Source organism: Fukomys damarensis, unplaced genomic scaffold (assembly GCF_012274545.1).
Source record: "Fukomys damarensis isolate Sample0158 unplaced genomic scaffold, DMR_v1.0_HiC HiC_scaffold_37, whole genome shotgun sequence".
In the NCBI taxonomy this organism is placed as follows: domain Eukaryota; kingdom Metazoa; phylum Chordata; class Mammalia; order Rodentia; family Bathyergidae; genus Fukomys; species Fukomys damarensis.
Genome location: NW_022900949.1, coordinates 11357710 through 11385644, shown reverse-complemented (window position 1 = coordinate 11385644; position 27935 = coordinate 11357710). Strand labels below are relative to the sequence as shown.

At 42.1% G+C, this 27935-nt stretch overlaps 2 protein-coding genes and 1 pseudogene across 4 annotated transcripts; 2 read left to right on the top strand and 1 right to left on the bottom strand.

Moving 5' to 3' along the window:
* Positions 1-17: 17 nt before the first annotated feature.
* On the top strand, positions 18-27935 carry LOC104869634 (olfactory receptor 10H1). Of its 3 annotated transcripts, none has more exons than XR_004515565.1 (3): positions 18-156; positions 993-1048; positions 27364-27935. XR_004515565.1 is itself a non-coding variant. In XM_010634985.2 (3 exons), the coding sequence occupies exon 3, from the start codon at positions 7892-7894 to the stop codon at positions 8762-8764; it is 873 nt and encodes a 290-aa protein (XP_010633287.1). In that variant the 5' UTR covers positions 18-156; positions 993-1048; positions 7889-7891; the 3' UTR covers positions 8765-10032. The 3 variants fall into 3 exon arrangements, 2 of the variants coding, with proteins under 2 accessions (XP_010633287.1, XP_010633286.1); XM_010634985.2 differs by lacking the exon at positions 27364-27935 and adding an exon at positions 7889-10032; XM_010634984.2 differs by lacking the exons at positions 18-156; positions 993-1048; positions 27364-27935 and adding an exon at positions 7402-10032.
* LOC104869811 lies at positions 12890-14659 on the top strand (annotated as a pseudogene).
* LOC104869635 (olfactory receptor 10H1) lies at positions 26111-27354 on the bottom strand. The gene is made up of 2 exons (XM_010634986.2): positions 27106-27354; positions 26111-27015 (listed from the first exon to the last, which is right to left on the bottom strand). Exons 1-2 carry the CDS (start codon positions 27275-27277, stop codon positions 26126-26128), a joined length of 1062 nt encoding a protein of 353 aa, XP_010633288.1. The 5' UTR covers positions 27278-27354; the 3' UTR covers positions 26111-26125.

Genomic DNA, 27935 nt, shown 5'->3' with positions numbered 1-27935 from the left:
CTGAGAAAGACCAAACAGAAAAATGTGCATGAACTCAGACTATTCTTTCTGCCCAACCACCTGCAGAAGCAGAAGCTGCGAGGCAGAAGGCATGGAAGAAACACCAAACTGCAGTCCAGACCTAGTGCGAGAGGGTGTTGGAATGGTCTTGTTAGGGTAAGAGGAGGGTTGGGCTCTGAGGGAAGTGTTGGATACATGGAAGAAATAGTGGCCAGAGCAGAGGAAGTCACATTAGGAGGCCCTGAAAGGAGCCGAGTAGTTGTGATGGTCTCAGCCAGAAGAGGGAGGTGCAGGGGAGGAGAAGTCAAATCTGCCAGGTGTTTTGTCAGACAGGCATTCATTTTGGTGCAGGGGCAAGAGGAGATGGCGCCGAGGGAAGAGGAGATGGGGGATAGGGAGAGAATGTATCGAGATGGATCACAGAAAGAGCACGGAGAAGGAAAGCTGCATAATGTGCAGGATACCCGGATATAAGGCACCTCAGACCATTTTCCAGGTGGTCTCAGTGGGGTGCAGGTTCGGGAAAAGGTCAAGGGCCACCTGAAAGGGTCCCTTGCCTTTCTCTCCTCCTGGGTTTTGGCACCAAATATAACAAATGGTAGAGGAATGAGACCACCGTAGCAGGCTAAGGAAAGCAAAGAGGTACAGACTTTATTCACCTGGGTAGAGATGGACTGATTGCAAGTAAGAGGCCATCAATACTGAACAAAGAAAAGGCAGGAAGCTTTATAAGGCACAGGAAGAGAGGTCTGGCATATTACATATAGGGGCCAGAGCAAATATTTGTGGTCGGGGCCCATGTAGCCATCAAGGCAGATGTATGGATATGTTCAGGTGACTTAGCTTTGAAAAGATACTGTGCTTTGTAGTTGTTGTCTCTGTGTTGGGAACCATCCCATCCGGTGTTGTGTTCTCTGCCCTAAGATAACACAGCTTTTGTTGGGAAGAGATAGCACCTGCATCAGCTACCTGTTTTGTTGTTGTGGTAACAGCCCTCAAGACGCAGCTGGGGGCAAGTTTGTGGGATTGGAGTAAACTTTGTCGCAAGGTAAGCATTTGAAAGCCTGTTGCCAAGACAGTAACTTAAGTCAATAATTTACATATGTATTAAAATGTGTATATAAACCAGGTGTGTTGGAGCACGTCTGTAATCCCAGCACTTGGGAGGCTGAGGCAGGAGGATTGCTGTGAGTTTGAGATCAGCCTGGGCTACATAGTGAGTTCCAGGTCAGTCTCAACCACATAGTGAGACTCTGTCTCAAAAAGCAAAAAACAAACAAAACCCAAAAAATGTGTATATAATCAAATATTTTTGTTGAATTTAAGCTGCAGAATTTTGGCCAGGGATTTAGCTCAGTGGTTCGGTGGCCTGCCTCGCAAGGGCAAGGACCCAAGTTCAACCCCCGGTACCAAAAAAATTAAAATTAAAAAAAAATAATAAATTGCAGAATTTTTAGTTCATTGTACTCAGTGGATGACCTTTTATCCTGGTTCACCAGCAAGACTGTGCCAATCCTGTTTCAGTCCTATTTATTTATCATGCATCACACTTATCTATCCCTTGTCCAATGGCACCTGTTTTAATTTCCTCAAAACCTATCGTTCCATTTTCTACAAATTATTACAAAATGTGTGCATCGCATGCCCATGGTTGGTTGCCTTCCATTGTCGGGTGCAGGAGAGCTCCTTTTTTTGTGGGGGGGCAGGGGAGTTTGAGACAGGGTCTTGCTATGTAGTTGAGACTGACTTGGAACTCACTATGTAGCCCAAGCTGGTCTTGAACTCACAGCGATCCTCCTGCCTCAGCCTCCTGAGTGCTGGGATTACAGTCCTCTTTTTTTTCTACCCAGCATGTGGTTTCTGTTTCATCCATGTTGCTACATCTATGTCAAGATTGTGGTTCCATATGCTGTCTTGTGGTGTGCATTTACCTTGTTTTTTTTTTAGTTAGTCCATGTTTTCTGTCCATAATCTTTACATTTCACTGTGGAGTTGGTACGTGTACATAACACATCTTAATTCCTTTTTTTATCCCCTCTTCTTCCCTCCCCCCAAAGTCCCTCCATCTTTTGATCTCCTTCCCATTTGGGAAAGATCTATCTCCCTATTTCCTACTACTTATCTTTTATTTTGCTCTTTATTTATAATTTTAAAGAGAAGCCATGCAAATTGTAAGTTTGTGTGTCTGATTTATTTCCCTTAGCATTATGGTCTCAAGGTCCAACCATTTTGGACCAACCAAATGGCTCAAGTTTATCCTACTTTATGGCAGTAATGCTCTATACCTTTTCAGTTATGAGGGAGTCACTCAGGCTAATTCGTCTCTCTGCTCTCCTGGAAAATGCTACAATCAATGTCTGTGAGTGTGACCCCTCACCAAACTAACTGTGTGCGAGGTTCCTTTAGATGGAGATCTGGGAGGTAAACTTTTGAGACTCGGGGGAGATGTTTTCTTAATTTGGCCTTGAATTGCCAGGCACCTGCTAAAATGTCTGTGGCACATCTGCCTTTGCTTTTTCTTTTTAATTATTATTTTTTTTTTATTGGTGCCAAGGATTGAACTCAGGACCCTGAGTTTGTGAGGCACGTGGTGGCACCACTGAGCTAAATCCCTATCCCTGCCTTTGTCTTTTAATTGACAGAATATTTGTAAATATCTGCAGGGAATAGGCCAGTAATTCAATTCATATATATAATGTGCAATGAACAACTTAGCATTTTCTTCTTCTTAAGCATTTATCATTTCCATATTTGTCAACTTCCTGTCTCTCCTAGTCATTTTGAAATATATCATAAATTGCCATAGTCTTTCCTTTGAACCAAAATGTAGCAGTAAATGTTCTTCCTGTAACAGTTGGAAGGTGACAGTACTTTTTTTTTGGTACCGAGGATTGAACTCAGGTCCTTGCGCTTGCAAGGCAGGTCACCAAACTGCTGAGCTAAATCCCCGGCCCCTGAAAGTGATACTACTTTATTGTTTATTCCATTCTTTTCTTTTTCTTGCTGTATTATCTTTTTAAGAGTAGGAAAAATTTATTAAGGGAAAAAAACTTCTGTCTAAAAGAGACAGAAAAGCTGGGCATGGTGGTGACCGCCTGTAATCCCAGCACTCGGGAGGCCGAGGCAGGAGGATCGCTGTGAGTTCAAGAGCAGCCTGGGCTACAGAGTGAGTTCCATGTCATTCTCAACTACATAGTGAGACCCTGTCTCAAAAAATAAAATAAGAGAGAAAGGGGACCGGAAAGTGGGTTGCTCACTCACGCCACTTCTCAAAGATGTTTTTACAGCCAAGCCACATGATGAGGCTGGTACAAAGTGGGACAAAACTATAAGACCCAGAGGAAGATTACAAGGTGGGCATGAGGTGGGGCAAAACCATGACCAACCAATACGATTACAAGTACAGTCACCCAGGGAATATTGATTAAATGGGGGTCAAGTGGGGAAGCAAGTCATGCAGCAAGTGTACAACGATTTTCAGTAAAGGTGGAGGTCAGGGATATCTCCTGGAAAGGCTGGGTTAAAACCTTGGTTCCCCACCCAGGTGACTGACACCTATTTAGAATATCAATCACTGCTATTAATCCCTAGGAGAAGCACAAGGGTATAATAGTTTTTCTCCTTTTACAATTCTGGACTTCAGTGAAAGTGTCTTGATTGTCCTCCAGCAGCCCTGTCTACCTGCCTACAAGATATCTAATTAACTTACCTGTCTGCAGTGTTCCCCCCTCTGAAGAAGCACCCCTAACTGCTGTGAGTGGGCAAAGGGTGAAGACATCTCTAGCTACTTCCAGTTGAAGTGGGTCGTAGTTATGATCAGCAGTTAGAGTTACTCTACAGAGGGTCTATCTAAAGGCCTTCGGTAGGCACTAGGCATTGTTATCTTGGTAGCTGCATAGCTTTTAAGTCAAAGATGTAGAATTCTGTAGAAAAGATTCCCTCATGTCCTGGATTCTTGTTGAGAGGCCAGGGCCAAAATATGGGCTGTCCTCATAGCCCAGTTACCTTTCTAGTTTTAGTCTCCACCCTCTGGGAACTTTGTCTTGAAATCCAGTAGCTACAGAGGAAGGAAGTGCCTTGAATTAAATACTCCAACCAGTAAGCTCAGTGGAAGACCTCCAAAATGATATAGGGGGAAGATTTATATCTCCCAAACCTGCTAGATATCTGAAATGCAAGTTCTTGTTCTCTAAAATCGAAGAATGAATTCTAGGAACAATGGAGGTTATGAGTAGGAAAAATTTATTGAGGGAAAGAAAGCTTCTGTCTAAGAGAGACAGAAGGGGGACCAGAGAGTAGGTTGCCCCTCTTTCTGTACTATTTTATGTTGTATTTCTGTAATTGCTAGTGAGCTTCAGCAAGTTTTAATTTGTCATTAGCCTACTGGGTCTCTTCTGCAGGGTGTCTGTGTTTACCCTTTGTGCATTTTCTGCCTTGATGCTGGGCTTTTTATATATTTTTAAAAAATATTTTGTCTTTTTGGGGGGGTTGTATTTTTGGTTTTGATTTTTTTGTGTTGGTGGTGTTTTTTTGTTTGTTTGGAGACAAGATCTCACTATGTAGTTCAGGCTGGCCTTGAATTCACGATGTAGCCGTGGCTGGTCTCAAATTCTCAACCATCCTCCTGCCTCAGCCTTCCATGTTCCACCACACCAGGCTGATACTAGTCTTTTTTTCTTGTTGATTTGCAAGTGTTCCTTGTAGATTCTAGGCATTTGTCTCCTGTCTATTTTGGGTATTGCAGATATCTTGCAGCCTGTCACCTATGACTTTATCCATGATGCTGACTTAATGGAATTCATCATTTTAAGTTTGTTTTGGTTTGTGTTTTTTTTTTTTTTTTTTTTTTTTTTTGAGACGGGGTCTCACTATGTAGTTGAGTCTGACCTGGAGCTCACTATGCAGCCCAGGCTGGTCTCGCACTCACAGTGATCCTCCTGCCTCAGCCTCCCGAGTGCTGGAGGTGTGCACCACCATGCCCGGCTCTGTGCTTTTATTTTTTAATGTTTTGTTTTGCTTTTTTTTTTCTTTTTTTTTTTTTTTTGTACCAGAGATCGAACTCAGGTTCTTGTGCTTGGGAGGCAGGCAGCAGTGTTTTGTTTTGCTTTTGAAGATTTAACTTCCCATTCTTCAATCACAAGATCATCCTATATTTCTTCTTTTATTAATTTTATTGGTACATTTAAGGTATACAATACAATGACATTCATCATTGAAAATTTGCACCATTACACAATCCATCTTAGTTCTTATTTTTTCCCCATTCCCTTGCCTTCCCTTCAACCCCTCCACATCCTATATTTCTTTTGTTAACTGTTTTTATCTTCCACAGCTGGTTCCTTAGACCATCTTGATTCTCTCTTTGAATGTGGTATCATGGGGACTCCGGTTTTTTTGTTTTTTTGTATCACCATAGAAATATACTTTCCCCAGCAGCATCCCCTACACATTCCCTCCTTTGCTACTGATTTGCTCTGTGACCTTAACCAACTACACATGTCTCTGTGTCAAAGGTCTCCGTTCTGAGCTACTGCTCTGTCTTGGCCCTGTACTTGGCCCCCAGTTCTTTGTCTCCAAGGCTTTAGTAACTGAGAAGACAGGTGCCCCATCCCTGCTCCTTTCCTTCATCATTTTCAAGGTTAAGGTGCATGGATCTTTATGCTGTCATTGGCATTTTCTAATAAGTATGTCATCTTTCTTCCAGGAAAAAAATCCACTGGGTTTTTTGGAGAGGTCCTCAGTGAATTTACACATTAACCTCAGGAAAAAATTAACATCTTCCTTCTATTGTGTTTCAGTTGCATCCATTTCTTTGAACCACCTGCCATGTTTTCTCTTCTCTCTTTATTTTTATTTTTTTGGTTTTTTGAGACAGGGTCTCACTATATAGTTGAGACTGACCTGGAACTCACTATGTAGCCCAGGCTGGTGTTGAACTCACAGCGATCCTCCTGCCTCAACCTCCTGAGTGCAGGGATGACAGGTGTACGCCACTATGCCTGGCTGTTTTCTCTTCTTGAGGGGCTTAATCAATCTCCATGGGAGTCTTTGGGTTAAATTAACTCCTAGATGCTTGATTGATTTTGCTGCCCCTTTGACTAGAACCTGAATTTATTTTACTTTGTTTATTTTTAGGTAATTTCAAACTTACAGAAAAAGCCTTGCAGGTATAACACAAAAGATTCTAGTGGTTCCTTCACCTAACTCCCCTTCTTTGTAGCATGACATACAAACCCTCTGTAATTACCAGGAAATTAACATTGGTACAATATTTTTATGTAATCTCTGTGTTACTTAAATTCTGTCAGGTTCTCTACTAATATTCTTTTTATGTTCAGGTATATGATCCATTTCATTCTGTGATTATTTCACCTTTTCATTATCACTTATTGTTAGTGTAAAAATAACATTTTTTCTTCCTATGCCAGGGAGGGATCCCAGGACCTCACACATGCTTGGCAAGTGCTCTACCACTGAGCTACATTCCCAACTCTAAATCAAAGAATTTCTTAATTCCCCTTCAATCCAAGCATGTTGAAGACTATGGCAGTGTTACATGATTCAATTATATTTACCCTAAAATAAATGTGAATATATATATATATCTATATCTATATCTATATCTATATCTATATCTATATATATATATCTTTTATGGTCTGAGGCAAAGTTCATTTGATTCTCATTTATTTATTTACTATTCAATTTTTATTTTGTGGATTTTTTTTGAGACAAGATCTTGCTATATATGTAGTTCAGGCTGGCCTTGAACCCACTACCTAGTCTAAGCTAGCCTGAAACTCACAGCAAGGCAGGTGTGATGGTACAGGCCTCTAATCCTAGATTTAGGAGGCTGAGGCAGGAAGATTTCCATGAATTCAAGGCCAGCCTGAACTACATACCAAGACCCTGTCTCAAAAAAAAAGCAAACTTGTGGTGATCTTCCTGCCTCAGCCTCCTGAGTGCTAGGATTAGAGGCATGAGCCACCATGCCTGACACAAAGTCCTTTTGGTAGCAGTTACGTGTTCTTAATAATATTTGTTTCTTGGTGTTGTCAAAAGGTGTTGTGTATCTGTTTGTGTGTGTTCGTGTGTACTTAACATGAGGTACATATACATATATAAGCGTATGTATATATTACCAATATTTATTTATTTATAATAGCTAGGTTAGTAAGATTCTAGACTTGATTCTGAAAACAGTAATACTTACCAAAAAAAAGCACATGGGTTAAATTTACCAATGAAATGATATATCTTTAGGTTGCTGTAATATAAAATAATCTGTTTCAAACAACCCATTTTTGTCCTCAATTTTCCAAGTGTTTATTCCTAGCTTTCTAGTAGGTACATTATAAACACAATTTCATTTAATCCAAAAATCACCCATCAGTGTGTTTTTATTTCATCTCAGTGAAGAGAAAACTAAGAGTTATGAAGATTTAGGAACAATCCCAATGTCACGTAGCTCTGACGTGAAAACTCAACCCTGGACTAGTTGAATAGAAACACTGAGATCCTAGGATGGAGAATTGAAAATAGTAACAATAACAAGAATTCTCAGTATTACTATTTATTGAGGTCTTATATCATGCCAGAAACTAAAGACCTGTCATCTTGTTTAAACCTTATCACATTATTACATGGATTTTGCTATTTGAGGGTCATCCTAGAATTAAACCCTTGTTAATACTAAGGGAAAACTGTATGAATGCTTTTTGTATATGGACTAACAACACCAGGCACAGGTAAAGGAGCCTCTTCTTGACTTCTTAATACACTGACACTTCTCTCTCCTCCAGGCAGTGCGGCTGCCATGCTAGGGATAAACCATACTTTCACGGCTGAGTTCATCCTCATTGGCTTCTCTGCTTTCCCCCGCCTTCAGCTGATGTTCTTCCTGCTGTTCCTGCTGATGTACCTGTTCGCCCTGCTGGGAAACCTGCTCATCATGACCACCATCTGGCGTGAGCGCAGCCTCCACACACCCATGTACCTCTTCCTGTGTGCCCTCTCCATCTCTGAGATCCTCTACACCTTGGCCATCATCCCGCGCATGCTGGCTGACCTGCTCTCCACCCACCACACCATCACCTTTACTGCGTGTGGCAGCCAAATGTTCTTCTCATTCGCATTTGGCTTCACCCACTCCTTCCTGCTCACTGTCATGGGCTATGACCGCTACGTGGCCATCTGTCATCCACTGCGCTACAATGCGCTCATGAGCCCCCATGGCTGTGCCTGCCTGGTGGCCTGGTCCTGGATTGGTGGATCAGTAATGGGGATGGTGGTGACAACGGCAGTTTTCCATCTCACCTTCTGTGGTCCCAATGAGATTCACCATTTTGCTTGCCATATGCCACCCCTGTTGAAGTTGGCCTGTGGCAAGAATGTAGCAGTGGTGGTCATGGGTGTGGGCTTGGTGTGTATCACAGTCCTGCTGGGCTGCTGTCTCCTCATCCTCCTCTCCTACGCCTTCATCGTGTCTACCGTCTTGAGGATCCCATCAGCTGAGGGTCGGCACAAAGCCTTCTCCACATGTGCGTCCCACCTCATGGTGGTGGTTGTGCACTATGGCTTTGCCTCTGTCATCTACCTCAAGCCCAAGGGCCCTCAGTCCCTGGAAGGAGACACCTTGATGGGCACCACCTACACGGTCCTCACACCCTTCCTCAGCCCCATCATCTTCAGCCTCAGGAACAAGGAGCTGAAGGTGGCTATGGAGAAGACCTTCCTCAGCAAACTCTCTCTCCAGAATTCTTGAAGAGGTCAGATTTATGACAAAGATTGTGTTGGGGACAAGTTCATTCTTTCCTCTTTCTTTCTCACTGTGTCCTGTGTGTCTGCCTGTCTCTGTCTCTCTGTCTCCATTTCTGTCTGTCTCTTCCTCTGCCCTTTTCTGCCTCCTTCCTTTCTTCCTTGTTAATAGGCTACTCGTCACTCTAACTTTTGAGTATTTATCATCTACTTATTATGGTCTTTTTTGAAGCTTTATTGAGATATAATTCACATGTCATATAACTCACCCTTTTAAAGTTTTATGCAATATTCAGCACAGTCAGTTTAGAACATTTTCATCACCTGCAAAAGAGACTCTGACCCTTTCAAGGACCATCGCTGCTCTTCTCTCCAAACCATGGCAAGCACAAATATACTGTCTATTTCTATGGGTTTGTGTCTTATGGATGTTTTACAGAAATCTGTCCTTTAGGGTCTGGGTTCTTTCAGCACCATGTCGTTGAGCTTTATCCATGTTGTAACATGTGTCAGTGAATGTTTCTTTCCTTCCCATGGCTGCGTACTATTCCATTGATTGGATAGGGCCACTCTACGGTGGTTAATCCACTCCAAACTGGTGGACATTCGAGCTGCCCTTTGGCTATCATGAAATATGTCACATATGAGTGTTTATGTGGATATGTCTTTGTATCTTGATATATGTACCTAGGAATTGAACTGATGGGTCATACAGTAACTCTGTTTCATCACCGAGGGTCTGCCATAGTTGTTCCAAAGCGACTGCCTCCTGTTGCATCCCCTTCTGCAGTGTTGGTGCTCTGATTCCTCCTCATCCTTGCCAACACTGTTATTTCGATTATAATCTCCCTAGCAGTATTTTATTGTCAATTTAATATAATTTAATTCTGTCATGCTGGGCATCAAACCCAGGGCCGACACACCCAGGGAAAATTCTCTATCCCTGACCTACACCCAAGCCTTGCTGTGGTTTTGATTTGCATTTCCTGTACGACTTATGGTAGATCTTAGTTTATCGCATGAGTTATTTTACTTTACAAGGAAGATAGGATCATTAGTTCCATTTTAAAGATGAGGAAACTGAGTTATGAAGAGATGAAGTCAGCCGAAATCTCTTCCTTGAAGCTGCAAAGCTAGAGTGGAACCTGTTCGTTGAATTGAGCTGGAGATCAGAAGCACATGCTTCTTGGGGGCAATGAGGACAGAAAGCCAGTCTGCTCCAGAAAGAGGAGATTTGGACAAGAGACAAACCTGAGCTAGCACGAATGAAATCAACCCAGAAGGCGGGGTTGGAAAGAAACATCCAGGGTGAGAGAACTGGGGAGATGCTTTGTGAGCTCATCCACACTGGCAGTTGTGTTCCTGTGATTTGTTTGCTTGTTTTGTTGAAGTCGTTTTCAGCACTGGGAACTGAATAACACAGGGCTTCAAGCATGTTAGGCAAGTGATCCACCATTGACCTGCATCCCCAGCCTTTTTATACTTTTAATTTTTGAGTCAGAGTTTTGTGAACTCACGATCCTCCTGCCTCAGTCCGTGCCGCCTCCCTCCAGTGTCAGATTCCTAGGCAAGCAACAGCATGCCAGGCTTCTGGGTGTGTAAAAGGTGTATTAATATTGCGGGGCTTAGAGGCAGGGTCTGACTATGTAGTTGAGACTGACCTGGAACTCATTGTGTACCCCAGGCTGGTCTCGAACTCACAGTGATCCTCCTGCCTCAGCCTCCTGAGTGCTGGGATTACAGGCATGTGCCACCACACCTGGCTCATTTTTAAATATAAGTTGAATATTCATAATTCAAAATCCCTCAAAGCAGAAGTATTCAGATTTCAAAGGGTTTTTTTCAGGTCTTGGAATATGTACATGTATATAATGAGATATCTTCTTAAGGAACATGAGCCAAGTCTAAACATGAAATTCATCTGTGCTTTATATATACCTTACAGTTTATATACATGGAAAGACTCCATGCAATTTTTTTTTTTGTACTGGGGATTGAACTTGGGACCTTGCACTTGCAAATAGGCAGAAGAACCATTGATCTAAATCCCCAGCTCTCCGTGCAGTTTTTTTTGGGGGGATAATGGGGATCAAGCTCAGGACCTTGCACTTGCTAAGCAGGCGGCAGAACCACTAAGCTAAATCCCAGACCCTCCATGCAATATTTTTAATGCAACTGTGTTTGGGCTGCCTCCTGTTACATGAAGTCACATGGAATTTTCCATGTATGATATGATGCTGGCCCTCAGAAAGTTTTGTAGTTTAGGGATGCTTAACCTGTATTGAATTGTTTACCAGAAAAAAAATAAAATTCCTGACCCCTGGGGTTGGATTTGTAGCTCAGAGGTAGAACACTTGACTGGTGTGTAAGGCCACAGGTTCAATCTCTGGAGCTTAAAGCTGCATTATTTGGTTATGTTAAATTTGACATCCTACTGTAGGTAACTAGCAATTCTTGGGGGTATCCTTTGCCTCCCTTCTAAACTGTGGAGGAGTAGCAGATGGTACCTCCCACAGGTTGTCACAGACAAGAGAAAGGTCGATGGCCAAAAGTTCTTGGCTACAGCTGTTGTGAATCGTAGTTCTGTGGGCAACTTGGAATACGATGAGGCATAGGTAACGAATGAACTGTGTGAGTTTGAAAGAGCTGATGGCAAAGATGGCTTCTGAGTCACACCCAATAAAAGTCACTGCCATTACTCGTGGACATCAGGAAGAAAAGAAGCAAACTTGCTGTCATGTAGGTGAACAGTGGCTGTGCATTGTGAAAATAAATAAAACAACTCCTTGGTTTAGAACCAGTTGTTTTAGAAACGTGAAACAACCAAAAAAGGTGAACTGAGTAAATACGCATTGGTCCATAAAAAGGGCACATCCTTAGACTCCTGAGTCAGGGCAGAAGGGGGAATGCTGGGTCCGGAAAGGCACGCTTAGCATCCTTTTCCTGTCAAATGTTGGTATTTTGTTCATCGTGGTGTTTTGTAAATGAATTATAATCTTATATGTATCAAATTGCCACCCCGTACCCTGTAAATATCTATAATTTAAAAATAAATGTTTTGAATGGAAAGTATACATTCAATACTATTTTTTCCCTGAAGTCTTTGGTGGCCCCTTAAATTGGATGCTCGAGGTGACTGCCTCATCTGCCTTCTCCCAAAAGAGGAAAAAAAAAAAAAATGCTTGCCTTTCTTCTTCCTCCAAAGATGAAAAGAAGAAGCTATCATTAATTATCTGGGGACAGAATGAGAATAAGTGCAAGGAATCAGTGTAAACAAAGTTAGAGTCTTGGGGAGGTGGAGATGACTTTTGTTGCACACACCCCGCAGGAATGCAGACAGCCCCACTCTGAGCCCCAGCACTGGCCAGCACCTCCCCACTCAGGAGCCCTGCCTCCATCTCCCTCATTAGTCAGCTCCTCCTGGTGAAGGTATCCCCTGCCCTCTGTATCCCTTGCTAATAGTTCCCTCTACACTACATTCTTTGGCATCCCCAAGGCAGAGCTCAGAGAGGTGATTAGGGGCAGGTGCATGGAGACAGGTGGTTGGCATGGAGATCCCGGTCTTTCAGGCAGCCCCTCCTCCAAGGAACAGGAGTTCAGCGTTGCCACGGTAATTTCTAGAAACCAAGGCCAGCTTGAGAGAGGTGATGGCTGCCCTCACTGCCCACATCCTGCTCTTCCTCCCTGTTGACCCAACACCCCTGCTTGGGGCTGAAGTTCCAGCCCCTTCCTTGGGGACATTTTCTTTCTTGTTCCACCCCAACCCCACAGGCTGTCTCTGCTCAGCAGCCAGAGGGAATCTCTCTGAAAAATGCGCCTCTGTCTTCTGAAAAATACACTTCAATTAAACCCTCCTCTTCTTGGTCTCCAGATGATATATATATTTTTTTAAATTTCTCAGCCTCCTTGATGCTATGAGCTGGCACCTTATAACAACCATCTCTTTCTATGTATTATCATCTATCTATCATCAGTCTGTCTATTGTTGGTTCCGTGTTTCAGGAGAGCCTTGACTAATACTATCCTTGTCTTGATTAGGCCCCTACTACTTCTCTCTGTGTGTCTGTCCACCAAGTATTGTGGGAACACCTCAAAGGCAGCTCACAATGATGGACCTCTCTGTACTCTCAAAGCAAGCACAGGTCTTGACGCATGGTACAGATAATTAATGAATTGATACTGAAAAGCTAGCAATTATTGAGTACTTTCTGTATTCCAGATGCTGTCAACGGCCCTATCTAGAATGTGCTACCTCTAAGAACCATCCTAAAAGATTAAACCTTTTTATTTTTTTTCTGGTACAGGGGATCAAACACGGGTCCTTGGGTTTGCGAGGCAGGCACTGGAACACTGAGCTAAATCCCCGGCCCTAAACCCATTTTAATGATAGGAAGCAGAAGTAGGAAATAAGAGGCATTTGAATTGAGGCCAATTTGCTTATTAAATGTGTAACCGCTGCCAGCCCTACTGCAGTTGAGCGCTTCAGTATCTCTACAGAGAGCAATGTGTCTTCCGTCTCACTTCCTATCAGCTGTTTCCAGGGCAATGAGCCCTAGGAATCATCCCTGGACCCTTGGAGGCATGTTTTGTTTGTTGTTGTTGTTATTGTTGTTGTTACTTGAAAAAAAAAAAAAAAAAACCAAGCCAAAACAGGAGCACCCAAGGCAAGGCTGTACTGGGAAGGAGCGGCAGGGCTCCCTTGAATACCGGTGAGAGAGAGCAAGACTGACTGGGGTGGGTTTATACAGTGTGGTGTAGCGGGGAGAGTATCGCGAGAGTTGGGCAATGGGACCCTAGGTGGTTGGAAGGGGAGGAGCACGTGAACAGCAGGCTGGAGCAACAAGTTAGGTTTTGCTTCTCCAGAGGGGGTACATTTCCCTTTTCCTAAGTGGTTCGTTTCTGTGAGCAGGAAGTATTCTAGGAATGGATGCCATTTTAGAATGTAGGACCGTTGCGGCCGTTTTGTCTGGTAGAGAGCTCTATCATTGCTGTGCAGCCCAGGCTGGCCTTTGGTGCTCCTCCTGCTTCAGCCTCCCAAGTGCTGGGATGACAGATGTGTGCCACCACACCTGGCTCTAACAAGCTTTATACTCGCCAGCTGTGTGGTGATAGCTATGAGGATCGTCAGCTAGATCATCCTAAAGTAAAGGAAGCACGTGCGCCAACTGTGAAAAACTCCCGCGCACCCAACAATCTTGTGAAGGAAGAATTGCTTCGAGAATATCACCACAGTGTATGCCCTCTGCTTGGCAAGATAAGAGGCAGCATCACTGAAAACTGGAGATTTTAGGGTTGATCCAAAGCAAGATTTTTTTTTCCCACTCTTTGACATATAACTTATGTCTAGCTGTGAATCTTCAAGGAAAACATAAATGTATTAAGAATGTTTCTCGGCAGAATTGTCCACAATGTTTGGAGGACATTCACACCCCATGTTGTTGCTCGTGTCTTGCCCTATGGACATCTTTTACATAGAAGATGTTGCGAAGAACGGCTGAAAGAAGGCAGCGGGTGTCCGTGGCACATATGCTGTGCCTTAGATGGGACTTGGTACTGGAAACAGCTGGATGATGAGGCAGCACAGTCTCCTGTGCCATCAGAATGTCAGAGTGTGACTGTGGATATTTTCTGCAATGACTGCAACGGATGATCCACAGTGCAGTTTCATATTTGAAGCATAAAATGTCAGATTTGTGACTCCTACAATACTGCTCAAACTAGAGGCCGTAGAATTTCACTGGATTGACAATGACCAACTTGTGTATCACAGAAAAACTCAGCACTTTGTGATGTAGAAAAAAAAAAAACTGTGTGGAAAGGTATCCGGTTGTCATAACATGTCGTAATCAGTGCATTGGAGTTGATATGTTTTTTGTTTGTTTTATTGTCTTTGCTTTTGTTGTTTGTTTTTTGAGACAGGGTCTCACTATACAGTCCAGGCCAGCTTTGAACTCACAGTGATCCTCCTGCCTCAGCCTTCTAGGTGCTGGGATCACAGGTGTGCACCCCAGGGCTGGTGTTAGAGCTAATATGTTTTGTTCCAGGGTTACAGCACATATCCACAGTACAAGTATGTGTGTGGATTCAGGATTGCTATAGAATCATCATGGCTGTCTATGGGGGGAAAGCCTCTGCTTGTGTCTGGATTGGAATTTCCTTTAATGTCAGTTGTTTGGAAGTCAATGATGTTTGTCACTGAAACTTGTAGAAGTATATTATATTTTCATGAAATTTTGTTTTAAGTGACACTGTATATATAGTTCTTTTCTAGGTCTTGACAGAACCACACCTGATTACCATTAGTATTCTTTATAGGACTGTGCTATAAGTTATAATTACAAATGCTAATCTAATAATTACATATGCATAATCTAATTACATATGCTTTCAAGTATTTTAAGACAGTCCTTTGAGACCTATCAATACATTTTGATGTAGTAAGCACTAATAGTTATGTTGAAACAAAAAAGACACACAGCAATATATATGAAAGCTGATTTCCATACATTTGCTCCAACAATATTAACAGACTTCAAAACTCTTTTCCAATGGATGCAAAAACTTGTACTTCATGATAAGCCTCATTTTCCCTCACTCTTCTAGATTAATTTATTCAACAAATATTTGAGAAAGTGCTACATGCCATCTAATCGTACAGCAAAAGACAAAGTAGACCAAGTCCCTGTCCTTTACCTCCTCAAAACAATATCCTAATGTGCAGAAACAGACAATATCCAACTAGGAGAGAGAAGCCACATGACAGTATGCACGTGGGGAACAGTAAACATCAAAAGAAATAGTTTGGCCAACAGCTTGCTGTTTCTACAGGCAATTATGGAAGGGTTCACTGCTATTCAAGTAGACAGCATTGGGCAGTGGAGAAAGAGCCGTGCAAACGTTGGAGCAAAAGGTGTCACAGGCAGAGGAAGACCATGGGGCAGAAATGATGACTATGTCTGAGGGGCAGCCAGAATTCTGGAGCAGAGCAGGTGAGGGAGAGCATAAAATGTGAGGTCTGTCAGGTGTGGTGGCATGCATCTGTAATCCCAGCACTCAGGAGGTTGAGGCAGGAGGATTGCTGCAAGTTCCAGGTGAGCCTGGACTACGTAGTGAGACCTTGTCTGGAAAGAAAAGAAGGGAAGGGAAGGGAAGAGAGAGGAGAGGAGAGGGGAGAAGGCACAAAGACCCAGGGCACAGTAAGGAGACATTGCAGGGTTCTAAGCAGAGGGATATTAATACAGCATGTGTTTGAAAGACTCAGTCTTCATCTTTATTGTTTGTTTTGTTGTTTTTAAGGCAAGGTCTTGCTATATAGTCCAGGCTGTACTTGAACTCACTATGTAGCCCAAGCCTTGAACTCACAGTGATTTGCCTCAGCCTTCTGAACGTTGGGCTTACAGGTGTGCCCCACCATGCTCAGCTTCAGTCTTCCTTTTCATTGAGAACATAGCACGAGGGAGGAAGGGTGGAGGCAGAAAGAGCACCTTTGAAGCCATGGTGTTATGGAAGGAATTGGTAAATGACACATACAGAGAAACAGAATGGAAGTAGAATAATAAAAAGTTTATTTTATCAGCAAAAGGTCGATCACACTAAGAGCAGTGCCAATGTTCAATGACCTACTGCCTTGCAGCTCCCTCTTTTATAGGGTTTTACAGCCTTGATTTCACTCAGGTGGTTACATTTCATTTCCTCAGTTCACATTACCCGTGTACAAATATACAGTTAACTTTAACTCAGGCATAATAATTCCTTGTAGTTAGGGAGCTTATGTTAAAATTCATCTAGATACCTATTCTAATGCACAGGAAGGGGGTGATCAAGGTCAGGGATGAGGCCAGATGTTCCATTTCATGGTCAGTGCCACCAGTGTCTGTTAATTTTGAACTAAACAAAACAGATTGCTATTAGCGACAGCAGAAGTCATTTTACATTTTCCTAACATTTTGTAGGTTTTTAGATTATTTACAAAAGTTCTCTGTATTATTCCTCCCTTTGCTTTTTTGGGGGGAGTAACTCCTTACCTCTCATTGAATTCATACCTATTATATCTAATGGGTGGCTGAGCAAGGGGTATACAGTAAGCTTTATTGGCTCTAAGGGCAGGTCACTCATGATGCCAATTATCTGATAAGTCATCATGGTGAGTGGTGCACAAATCCAACAATCAGAGGCTAATTTCTGATCTGTAGCACCAGTGAATGAGTTCCATCAATTAAACCCATCATATCTATTCCTGTATAATTCTTTAGATGCGCTTTTAAGATATTTTTATTTCCTGTGGTGCAGGAGTTTTTTCCGATTTCTGGGGAGGGTCTCTTCCAGACCTTTTTAATCTATAGAAGCCATTTTTTTTTCTTTTTTTTTTTTTGCTTTTTGAGACAGCATCTCGCTATGTAATTAAGACTGATCTGGAACTCACTAGGTAGCCCAGGCTGGTCTCGAACTCACAGCGATCCTCCTGCTTGAGTCTCCTGAGTGCTGGAATTACAGGAGTGCACCACCACTCCTGGCAGAATCCATCTTATTAACCTCTGTGGCCCATGCCTGGCAGTTGACTGATATCTAATATAAACATGAAAAACTATTTCTTGTAGTCAGCTTTTTATATACATTTTATATACATTTATATACATTTTATATACATTTTAAAGGGTTACATTGTCCCTGTTCACAGTTATCACAATTGTCAGTACTTTTGGTCACAACAGAACTGTTTGACCATATGTGAGTTTTATCTGAACCATGCATCTTTTTTGTGTATATCCCCCACAGTCAAGTACAGTATCAGGGTTTCCATAATGTTCTTTTGGCCAGGCATCCAAAAAGAAGCATGAGGGGATGTCCCTCTGGTCCCCATTTAACAGTTTTAAAGGTTATGTAATTTTCATCCAAATCATCTTAGGCTTATACATCTTTAATTTAAAAACAAAATAACCCATAACCATCTAAGTAGTCTGTAGTATATTGATCTTAGTTCTTATTCTTCAGCCATGTGTTGACTCTCAACCTTTGAAGTGGCAAGAGCGGGGCCTTATGTGTGGTGTCTCTGTAGTCCCAGTCCATGGAGTTCTCTGGATAATCCCGTTTCACTCTAGAGTGGTCAATCATCGGTTGGACTTCAGCCACCTTGGCAGCTGTGGGAGTAACTATAACTGCCTCATATGGTCCTTTCCATATAGGTTGAAAAGGGGTCTTTTCCCAACTTTTAACAGAGACTCAGTCCCCAGGCTTGGTCAAATGGGCAGGGGTTAGCACAGGGAGGACCTCTTTATCTGAGTATTTTATAGCAGCTAGGGGCCTTTGTGACTCCATTGTTTTCTTTTGTGCATGGGTGAGTACAATCATCTGAAGTTTCTGTTTAGTTGCCTTTTTTGGCTTCTGTGTCTACCTTAGCATTGCCTTTTGCTATTGCATCTTTTCCTTTTTGGTGGCTAGAACAATGCATCACTGCTATTTTATCAGATTCCCACAATGTCTCCAATAACTGTATTATTCCCTGTTTATTTTTAATCTGTTTGCCCTCTGCTGTGAAAAGACCATGCCCTTTAAATATTATGCCATGAATATATAGGATAGCAAAGGCATAACAGGAGCCTGTATAAATATTTATCCTCTTTCCCTTTGCCCATTGCAGAGTCTGTATGAGTGCCCCATGCCCCACTTGCTGAGCTGACCATCCAGTGGGGAGGGTTTCTGCTTGGACCATTTCATCTTGAGTCGTCACTGCATAGCCAGTGTAATGTATCCCATTTTCCATGAAACTGTTCCCATCTAAGAACAGAATGAAATCAATATCGGGCAGTGGGTTTTTTGGGGGGTTGGGGGTGGGGAGGTTGAGACAAGGTCTCACTGTGTAGTTGAGACTGACCTGGAATGCACTATGTAGCCCAGGCTGGTCTTAAACTCACAGCCATCCTCCTGCCTCAGCCTCCTTAGTGCTGGGGTTACAGGTGTGCACCACCATGCCTGGATTCAGGCAGTGTGGCTTTTTGTAGATCCAGATGACTCAAGATCAGCTCCTTGGTGATGCTGAGACAGTCATGGTCAGTGGGGCCAGGTTCCGAGGGCCAAAGGTTTTTTGGGGATTCAAGGTTTTAACTGGAACAAAACATAGACAGGGGTTCTCACAGATAAGAACCTGATACAATATGGTGTGACTATAGTTTGAGAGCCACTGATGTTGTCTGCTATTGAACAGTTCTAGGAAAGCACAGGGAACCTGAATAGTCAATTCCTGTCCTAAGGTTAGCTTGTCAGCTTCCTTAATTAGCATAACTGTACAATAATAATCATAATTATATGTATGAAACTTTATGCCTTTTAATGTAACAACCAATGTAAACATTTTATAACAACATATTTAGCAATGTTTATTGGGAGTATATCTTCTCAGAAGGCTATGAAAATTATTGGGGTTCCCATTAATGAACAAAGACCAGAATAAATTTTTCTGAGCAGCTGCCTTTTTTATTCACCAACAGGAGTTCATCAAAACCTAAAAGTTTATATTTAATTATCTTGACAATTTTTTAAACTTTTAAAACCAGGTTGTAGAAATTAATTTATTTGTATCTTTGATGTCATTTTGATCAAAAAATATAATTGGACACTTTCAAACAATTGGACAGATACACACAAACATAGAAGACAGTTTATGAAACTAGAGTGCACTCAAATATATGTGGCCAATTGAGTTATATCATCTCTTTTAAGTAAAACTAGTTAAAATCATTGCAGGTAATTTAGCAGAGATCTCTTATAGAATTAGAATCAGAAGGAATGGAAGCTCTTTATGGCTATAAAGGTAAAGTTTTTATAACAAACTTGAAACCAACAAGCAAACATATATATTTCCTTCTGCATACCTTCTGACATACCTAGGCCTTTTGGTCTTGTAAATCTCTCTTTATCCTCCTAGAAAGACAAACATAAAAAATCCTTTCATTTCAAAAGTATATCTCTTCTAATTATAGCTTTCTAAATGTTTTTCCTCTTCCATCTCACTATAAACCTTCTATATATAACAAACTTGTATGCAGCTGTGAAAATTTTAAAGTGTCCCTTTTTTTTCTGTTTTCAGATTGTTCCATTTTAATATTTGACTGGTTGCCAATAGAACAGTATTAACCTTAAATTCTTCATCAACAAAGTACAGAAAAGAGCAAATTAACCCCTATAATAACAATTCAAGAATTTGCAGTTCACAAATTTTTAAGTACTCCAATTAAATCTAACTCAAATTGAAACAAAGATACATTTATCAAATAGTTAAAATTTGTACCTTGATTTCTCTTGTAAAATCTATTGATGTCTGGTAGAGAGCAGTGGCAGTTTCTCTGGCTTTGTTTTGGATTCCAGACCTTTGCAGGCAGATCAAGCTGGTGACACAGTGCTGGCCTTGGGGTTCTTAAAGCCTGGAGTGTTTCTTCTCACTATTTTGCTTTATACCTTTTGGAGCTTTCCTAGCTGTTTTCAATCCATTACTTATTTTTTCATTTTAGTTCTTTCCAATCTGAGTGCAAGCCCTGTTCCACCCTCTCAAAGTCCTACCATAGTTTCCCATCTTCACCCTCCAGTGCAATAAGACCAAACAATTCTCCTCATGTTTTTGCCCTCACCTCCTCCACACCTGTGATCATAGCAACTCAAGTGGAAGGGGAGCAGCTCAACCTCCTCCAAAAGGGAAGCATTGTGATTTACCTGTAATGATGTCACATTTTCTGACAGGCAAGTCTGCTGTGTGAAAAACAGCAGATTTTGCAAGCAGTTGTTCTAAGACCAAAACTAAACAGTTCTCACCAGCAGCTGATTGCCATGGAGGAGAAGCTTGAGCAGCTCCTGAACTGGGTTGTTCAGACCCCAAAACAGAATGCACAAGGCTCCAAGTTGCCAAAGTCAGAGATATATTTTCTTTTGTCTAGAGTTCCCTTTGGGGGCCAAGACTGGCCTAGCTGAGGCCACAATAATTCAAAAAGCTTCCTGGGTGTCTTTTGATCTTAATTTTACCCCATAGTCCCCAGTAAATCCCTTATCAACATTACTGATCATGCATTTAAGCATAGCAGGTTTCAATTGTTTTGAGCCTGTGATTTACAAATTCTCCTGCACTTGTGAGGTGTCACAAGACAAAGAAAGGATGGGGTACCATTCCAGGGAACAGTCTCACTCACTTGTCCACTTGGCTGTGGACCTCTCAGCCACTTTCAGGTCTGCTCAGACTATGGAGAATTTCTCATCACAAGAGTCTCCGTTTTGTCCTTTTTAAGCATGACCACAGACTCACAGGGCAGATCCACACAAGCTGTGCAATGCCAGGAGGACTCTAAATTCAAGTGCCCCCTCCCTTTATCTTGGTGCATAGACAAGGCTACCAATGGCTTTTGTAGCTTGTTCCACTCACTCTCCTAACTGAGTCTCTTTCACACACACAGTCACACAAGAAGTTAAAACATTCCCCCCCTGGGACCCCTTATAAAGCACAATAACAAATTGAGGGCAATCAAAACCCTCACAAATGTCAAAGAGTTTAGAGTGATTGGCCTGCAATCTGTATTTTGCCCAAATTGAGGATATATATTCTCACAAATGGCAGAGAAGGGAGGGTAATCAGGCCTCCAATCTGTAATCTGCCCAAAAGTTCAATTAAGAACCAAACCAAAAGCAAAACAAACTAGAGGTTTCCCAGGGAATCTCACCATTCAGACAGATGATTTCACTACTTGTCTTCCTTCTGCTGCCTCTGTTCCAGATTTGAATGATCCACTGCTGCTGAGCTGGCCTCCAAGTCCTAGAAAGGGAACCCAGGAAATCCTTGGGATACACCTCTTCCTTCCCAGCCAATGCACCAAATGTTAGGGAAGGAATTGGTAAATGACACAGAGAAGCAGAATGGAAGTAAAATAATAAAAAGTTTATTTTATCAACAAAAGGTCAATTGCACTAAGAGTAGTGCTAGTGATTGATGACCTACTGCCTTGCAGCTCCCTCTTTTACAGGGTTTTACAGCCTTGATCTCATTCAGGTGGTTACATTTCATTTCCTCAATTCACATTACCCAAGTACACATTACAGTAACAAGACAATTAACTTTAACCTAGACTTAGCAATTCCTTGTAATTAGGGAGTTTACCCTAAGATTCATCTAGCTACCTATTCTAGTGCACAGGAAGGGGGTGATCAAGGTCAGGGATGAGGCCAGATGTTCCATTTCATGGTCAATGCCTCTGGTGTCTCTTAATTTTGAACTAAACAAAGCAGATTACTGTTAGAGACAGCAGAAGTCATTTTACATTTTCCTAACATTTTTTTAGATTTTTCTATTATTTACAAAAGTTCTCTGTATTAATGGAAACCATCCAGGTGAGAGAAGATAGTCACCTAGACCAAGACAGTAGCAGTAAGGGTGGTAACCTGAAGCCAAGTTCTGATTGTTCCATTTTTGGTTTTGTTTTTTGTTTTTTGTCTGTTTGTTTTTGTAGTGGGGATTGAACCCTGGTCCTTGTGCTTGTGGGGCAGGCAGCAGAAACACTGAGCTAAATCCCCAGCCCAAGGGTCCAAGTTCTGGATATGCTTTGAAGAGACAGCAAACCTCGATTTGCTGGTGAGTTAGAGGAGTCAAGAGTGAAATAAATCAAACACACAAGCTTAAAATAGCACTATTTCTCTTATATGAGAAACCCCAAGATAAAGAGCAAAAAATAAAATAATAAGAAACAACTATTGCAAAAGGAAAGGAGACCAGGAGATGGGGGAGAGGAGGGGAAGGGGGGAGGGATTAAAAAAGAATGAAGATGCTATGTCCATGTACCAATGGCCTCACAATGAAAGTAATCATTATATACTGAAAATGTAGACTAATAAAAATGAAAATTAAGAAAAAGAATGTCTCAAAAAACTGAAATTGATGATGCTTTTTGAGATAGGAAAGACTGGGAGGAAAAAGAAGGAAGGAGAGAGAAAGAAGGGGAAGAGGAAGTAGGAAGGAATAATAATATCATATTCAAGAATTAGATTTGGATATTAACTTTGAGTTGCCTACTAAGTAGCCAAGTGGAGATGGGAAGTTGTGAAGATAGAGATTTGGGGAACATCCCTGTAAAGATAGTGCATTAGACTCTTAGACCTGAGGGACTTGCTGGGAGCAAGGGACTCTTAAGAAGTACAAGGTTGGAATTGGCTTGAGTGACCACTGAATGCATAGCCAGAATCTGTTATATGGAACACATCTCAAAGCATCAATCTAGTTAGGTGGGAAATTAATCAGTGGTAGTTCAGTCTCACTCAAATGTGGCTTTTCCCATGGCCCTAAAGGACAGTGATATTTCTCACAGTAAATATGTAAGTCAACATTCTGGTTTGTTCAGTGTTGTGGGGCTTGAGTTATTCCAGTCTACAAATATCCACCAAGAATTGATTATATATTCTGAGTACCACCCTTTTGCTGTATGTGGTGATAGGCAAGATGATCAGGCTTCCCAATCTTATCAAACATGTAGTATAAGGATTCACACTAAATTAGCCTAACACATTCAGTGCTTGACTAACAGCGGAACCCATCCATTTTCCAGATCCTTTATCTGTTTCGATACCAGTGGTGTCAGAGTCCAAGTGGGTCTTTAATTAAGAAAATGAAAGACTCTTCTATTCTTTTTCCAGTTTTAAATTATTTATTTATTTATTTTTCCAGGACCAGGGATCAAACTCATAACCTGGTGCTTATGAGGCAGGCATGGTGCCACTCCACTAAACCCCTGGCCCTCCAGTATTTATTTTTTATTAGTAAAAGTTTGCATAGTATAATGATCACATTCCTCATGGGAGTTGGTACATATTCACGACACATCTTAATTTTTTTTCATCCTCTACTTCCCTCACTCCATCACTTGGTCCCCTTCCTTTTTTGTAAAAGATCTATGTCCCTTTTTCCTATTGTTATCTTTTATTTTGCTATTATCTTATTTTATTTTCCTATTATTATCTTTTATTTATATCTGGGAGTTCTCATATATGCGATATGTAAGCTTGTGTGTCTGATTTATTTCACTTAACAGTATGGCTCAAGGTGCATCCATTGTCCTAAAAATAACTCACATTTATCCCTTATGGCAGAGTAGTACTCCACCGTGTATAAATACCACATTTTCTTTATTCATTCACCTATTGATGGACATATGAGCCACTTTCAAGCTTTAGCTACTGTAAATTGTGCTTCTATAAACATGGGTATGCATGTATCACTATAATATGATATCTGTACTCATTTAGGAAGATACCTAGAAGGGGAATAGCTGGGTCAATTGCAATTTCTAGTTTTACTTTTTTTAGGGATCTTCATATTTATTTCCATAATAGTTGCACTCGTTTATTTCCCACCAACAATGTAGAAGTGTTCCCTTTCCCCTTGTCAGCATATGTTATTATTTGATTTCTTGATGATAGCCATTCTTTCTGGAGAAGAATGGAATCTCAGTGTTCTTTTAATTTGCATTTCTCTAATGGCGAATGATGCTAAGCATTTTTTCATGTATTTATTGGCCATTTCTACTTCTTCTGAGAAGTGACCTCTCATTTCAGTTGACCATTTTTTGATTCTTTATATGTTTGATTTAATATTAATTTAATTTTTTGAGTTTTTTTATATGCTCTAATAATAGTCCTCTGCTCTTGCCAAGATTGGCTTTGTTGCTGGCAAAGGGACATCTCAGCTCAGTGTGAGGAATTATTTAGAAATTCCTACAAGACTGAAACTTATTTTACACTTGATCTTAGCCAAAGGCCAAGGAGCAGTGAATCTTGTTTTGAAATAAAAAAATTACACTAATAAAAAATAAAAATTGAAAGGAAAGTAATAAATGGCTCTAGAATTTATCGAAAATTTCCCACAAAGTTCCAAGGATGCTGGCTTTAGTGCATGGTAGATCAAATCACTGTCCAGTGCCCGTAGAGTACTCTAAGGATGTTGGGGTGTGTGGTTTGGAGAATGACAATAATTCTTGTATTCAGGCCTACAAAACTCACTGTAAGAAGACATGGCATGGGGGCCAGGGATTTATCTCAGTGAAACTGCATCTGCCTTGAAAGCACAAGGTCCTGAGTTTGATCAGGGGTACAAAAAAAAAAAAATGTCACTGCATGAAGCACTGAATGGAGAGGGCATGGAGTCAGAGAAGGCCTGGAAATCTGGCTCTTCCTCGTTGTGCAGTCTTGGAGTCTTGGTTTCCTCTCTGTCAGATGGGGATGATGTGATTCTATTACACCCTCTTGTGAGGCTGTGTTGACACAATGTGCCCAAGCAGTAAGAAGAAGCAGTAACTACAGCGTGTATTCCGAAAAGGGGCCTTCTCTGGGTTCCTCAGTTGTGACTGAAATTGCTTCCCACTTTCCTCCCATTTCACATTATCACGAGATTTATGTACCGCTTAAGTGATAAAGAACGAGTTCATCCTTTAGGACAAATGATGTATAGTTTGCTATGAAAAGTATGAACACATACTTTTAACAAATGATAAGTGCTGCTCAGTGGGATTAACCTTAAATCCCTCTCTATAGAGAAACAGGTGAGCATCAAGGCCCATGTGACAAACTTTCATCCTGGGCTCTGCGCTCGCTGTCCACATTCAGCAGAGAGCTCCTCCCTGGCCTTTGTGCTGTGTTGCCAACACGAGGGAAGATAGTCCACAGTGGAAGCATTTACCTAAACCAACTCTGAAGACATTTCTGTCCCTACACACGTATTCAAGCTTCGCCACTGAAGTGTCGAGAGTTCCTCAGCTCTGTTTCTGAGAATCTGCTTGTTTCTGTTTCCAACTTCCACTGCATACATCTGGACGATGCTGAAATTTAGGGTTTTTTGCTTTCCATTCTTGTGAGCCGGGCATTCTTTTGTAGACTGAAAAATCTGAGTTATTCCTACCTTGTGTTACCAGACAGAAATGGAATATGAAGTCTTCCATTTCTCATTGCATTGTGGGTTTGTGTTGCTGGGAATATTAGATAACTCCAGATTTTGGCAGGTGACAGGCTTGGCACTGACAGTATCCTGTGAGGGGTAGAGAGTAAACTCTGATTTTCTCTGTGTCATGATCTCACACCTCCTTCCACCGCAAACAAATCCCTGATGCTGATTGACCTTTGTGTGTATATACATTTGTATGTTGTCTATAAAGACAGCTTGATTGGCTCAGAAAATGTAACTTTGCATATAAGATGGGGGATCATCTCTAACAGTAGCATTTTTTTCTGGCAGTACTGGGGATCAAACTCAGGACCTTGCAAGGTACAGTGCCACTGAGCTAGATCTCTGGCCCTCTAACAGTAGAATTTAGTAATCACATTTAGTTTTCTCCAAGGAATTTTCCCTAGATTGTTATATTTTTTCTGGGTAAAGTTTGCTGAGGAAGGTCTTCTCCATAGCCACCTTCAGCTCCTTGTTCCTGAGGCTGAAGATGATGGGGCTGAGGAAGGGTGTGAGGACCGTGTAGGTGATGCCCATCAAGGTGTCTCCTTCCAGGGAGTGAGGGCCCTTGGGCTTGAGGTAGATGACAGAGGCAAAGCCATAGTGCACAACCACCACCATGAGGTGGGACGCACATGTGGAGAAGGCTTTGTGCCGACCCTCAGCTGATGGGATCCTCAAGACGGTAGACACGATGAAGGCGTAGGAGAGGAGGATGAGGAGACAGCAGCCCAGCAGGACTGTGATACACACCAAGCCCACACCCATGACCACCACTGCTACATTCTTGCCACAGGCCAACTTCAACAGGGGTGGCATATGGCAAGCAAAATGGTGAATCTCATTGGGACCACAGAAGGTGAGATGGAAAACTGCCGTTGTCACCACCATCCCCATTACTGATCCACCAATCCAGGACCAGGCCACCAGGCAGGCACAGCCATGGGGGCTCATGAGCGCATTGTAGCGCAGTGGATGACAGATGGCCACGTAGCGGTCATAGCCCATGACAGTGAGCAGGAAGGAGTGGGTGAAGCCAAATGCGAATGAGAAGAACATTTGGCTGCCACACGCAGTAAAGGTGATGGTGTGGTGGGTGGAGAGCAGGTCAGCCAGCATGCGCGGGATGATGGCCAAGGTGTAGAGGATCTCAGAGATGGAGAGGGCACACAGGAAGAGGTACATGGGTGTGTGGAGGCTGCGCTCACGCCAGATGGTGGTCATGATGAGCAGGTTTCCCAGCAGGGCGAACAGGTACATCAGCAGGAACAGCAGGAAGAACATCAGCTGAAGGCGGGGGAGCGGAGAGAAGCCAATGAATGGACTCTGTAGCAGGGCGAACAGGTACATCAGCAAGAACAGCAGGAAGAACATCAGCTGAAGGCGGGGGAAAGCAGAGAAGCCAATGAGGATGAACTCTGTCACTGCTGAGCGATTAGCTCCTTGCATGGAGGCCACACCTGCGGTGAAGCATGGTGGGGAGAAGTCAGCTACTGGATTGGGAAAGGTCGTCAGCCACCATCCTATCTCAGCTCGATTTTGGTAAAGGATAACAGGTGGCATCAGTTCAATTCCTACTGTTACCTTCTATCACTTAATGATCTTATCTACTTTGTGAAAATGATGCTATTTTTTTTACCCCACCCTAGGTATGTTGAGCAAACTCATTGAGAATGGAGTGTACAATGGGTTGACAAGTTGTTCAAGGTGAAGCTGCTGAAATGGCCAGTTCAAAACTTGGACCCATGGTTGGCTGACTCCAAAGAGTATACCCTGCACAGCTCTTTGACTTTGTTTCCCCATGTGAAAAGTCCCTTTCCCAAACCTTCCAACATTGCTTCCATGCCCTATTCTGTCCTTGTGACAAATCCTGTTCTACCCACAGCTTCAGATGCCACAGGATGTCTCTCCCCTTGCCCTTGGTCATACATTCATGGACCAGTGCATCTCTGGCTTAATTTACACTGATCAGATTCTTTCTCTGCCATTATTTATCAACATGGGAAGTCAGATGTAACAGACTATTGTTCTAAGTGAAGAGACTGAAGTAAAGTATTGGTTCCTAGTGTCCGTGACTCACGTCTGTATGTTCTGAGTCGATGCAACATAACCATTGGATGATAGAAGGTAGTGAGAGGTAGCAGACCCAAGTTCAAATCCCTGTGTGCCTGTTGCATAACCTAAACAGGTTTCTCCATCTCTAGGTACCTCATCCCGACTC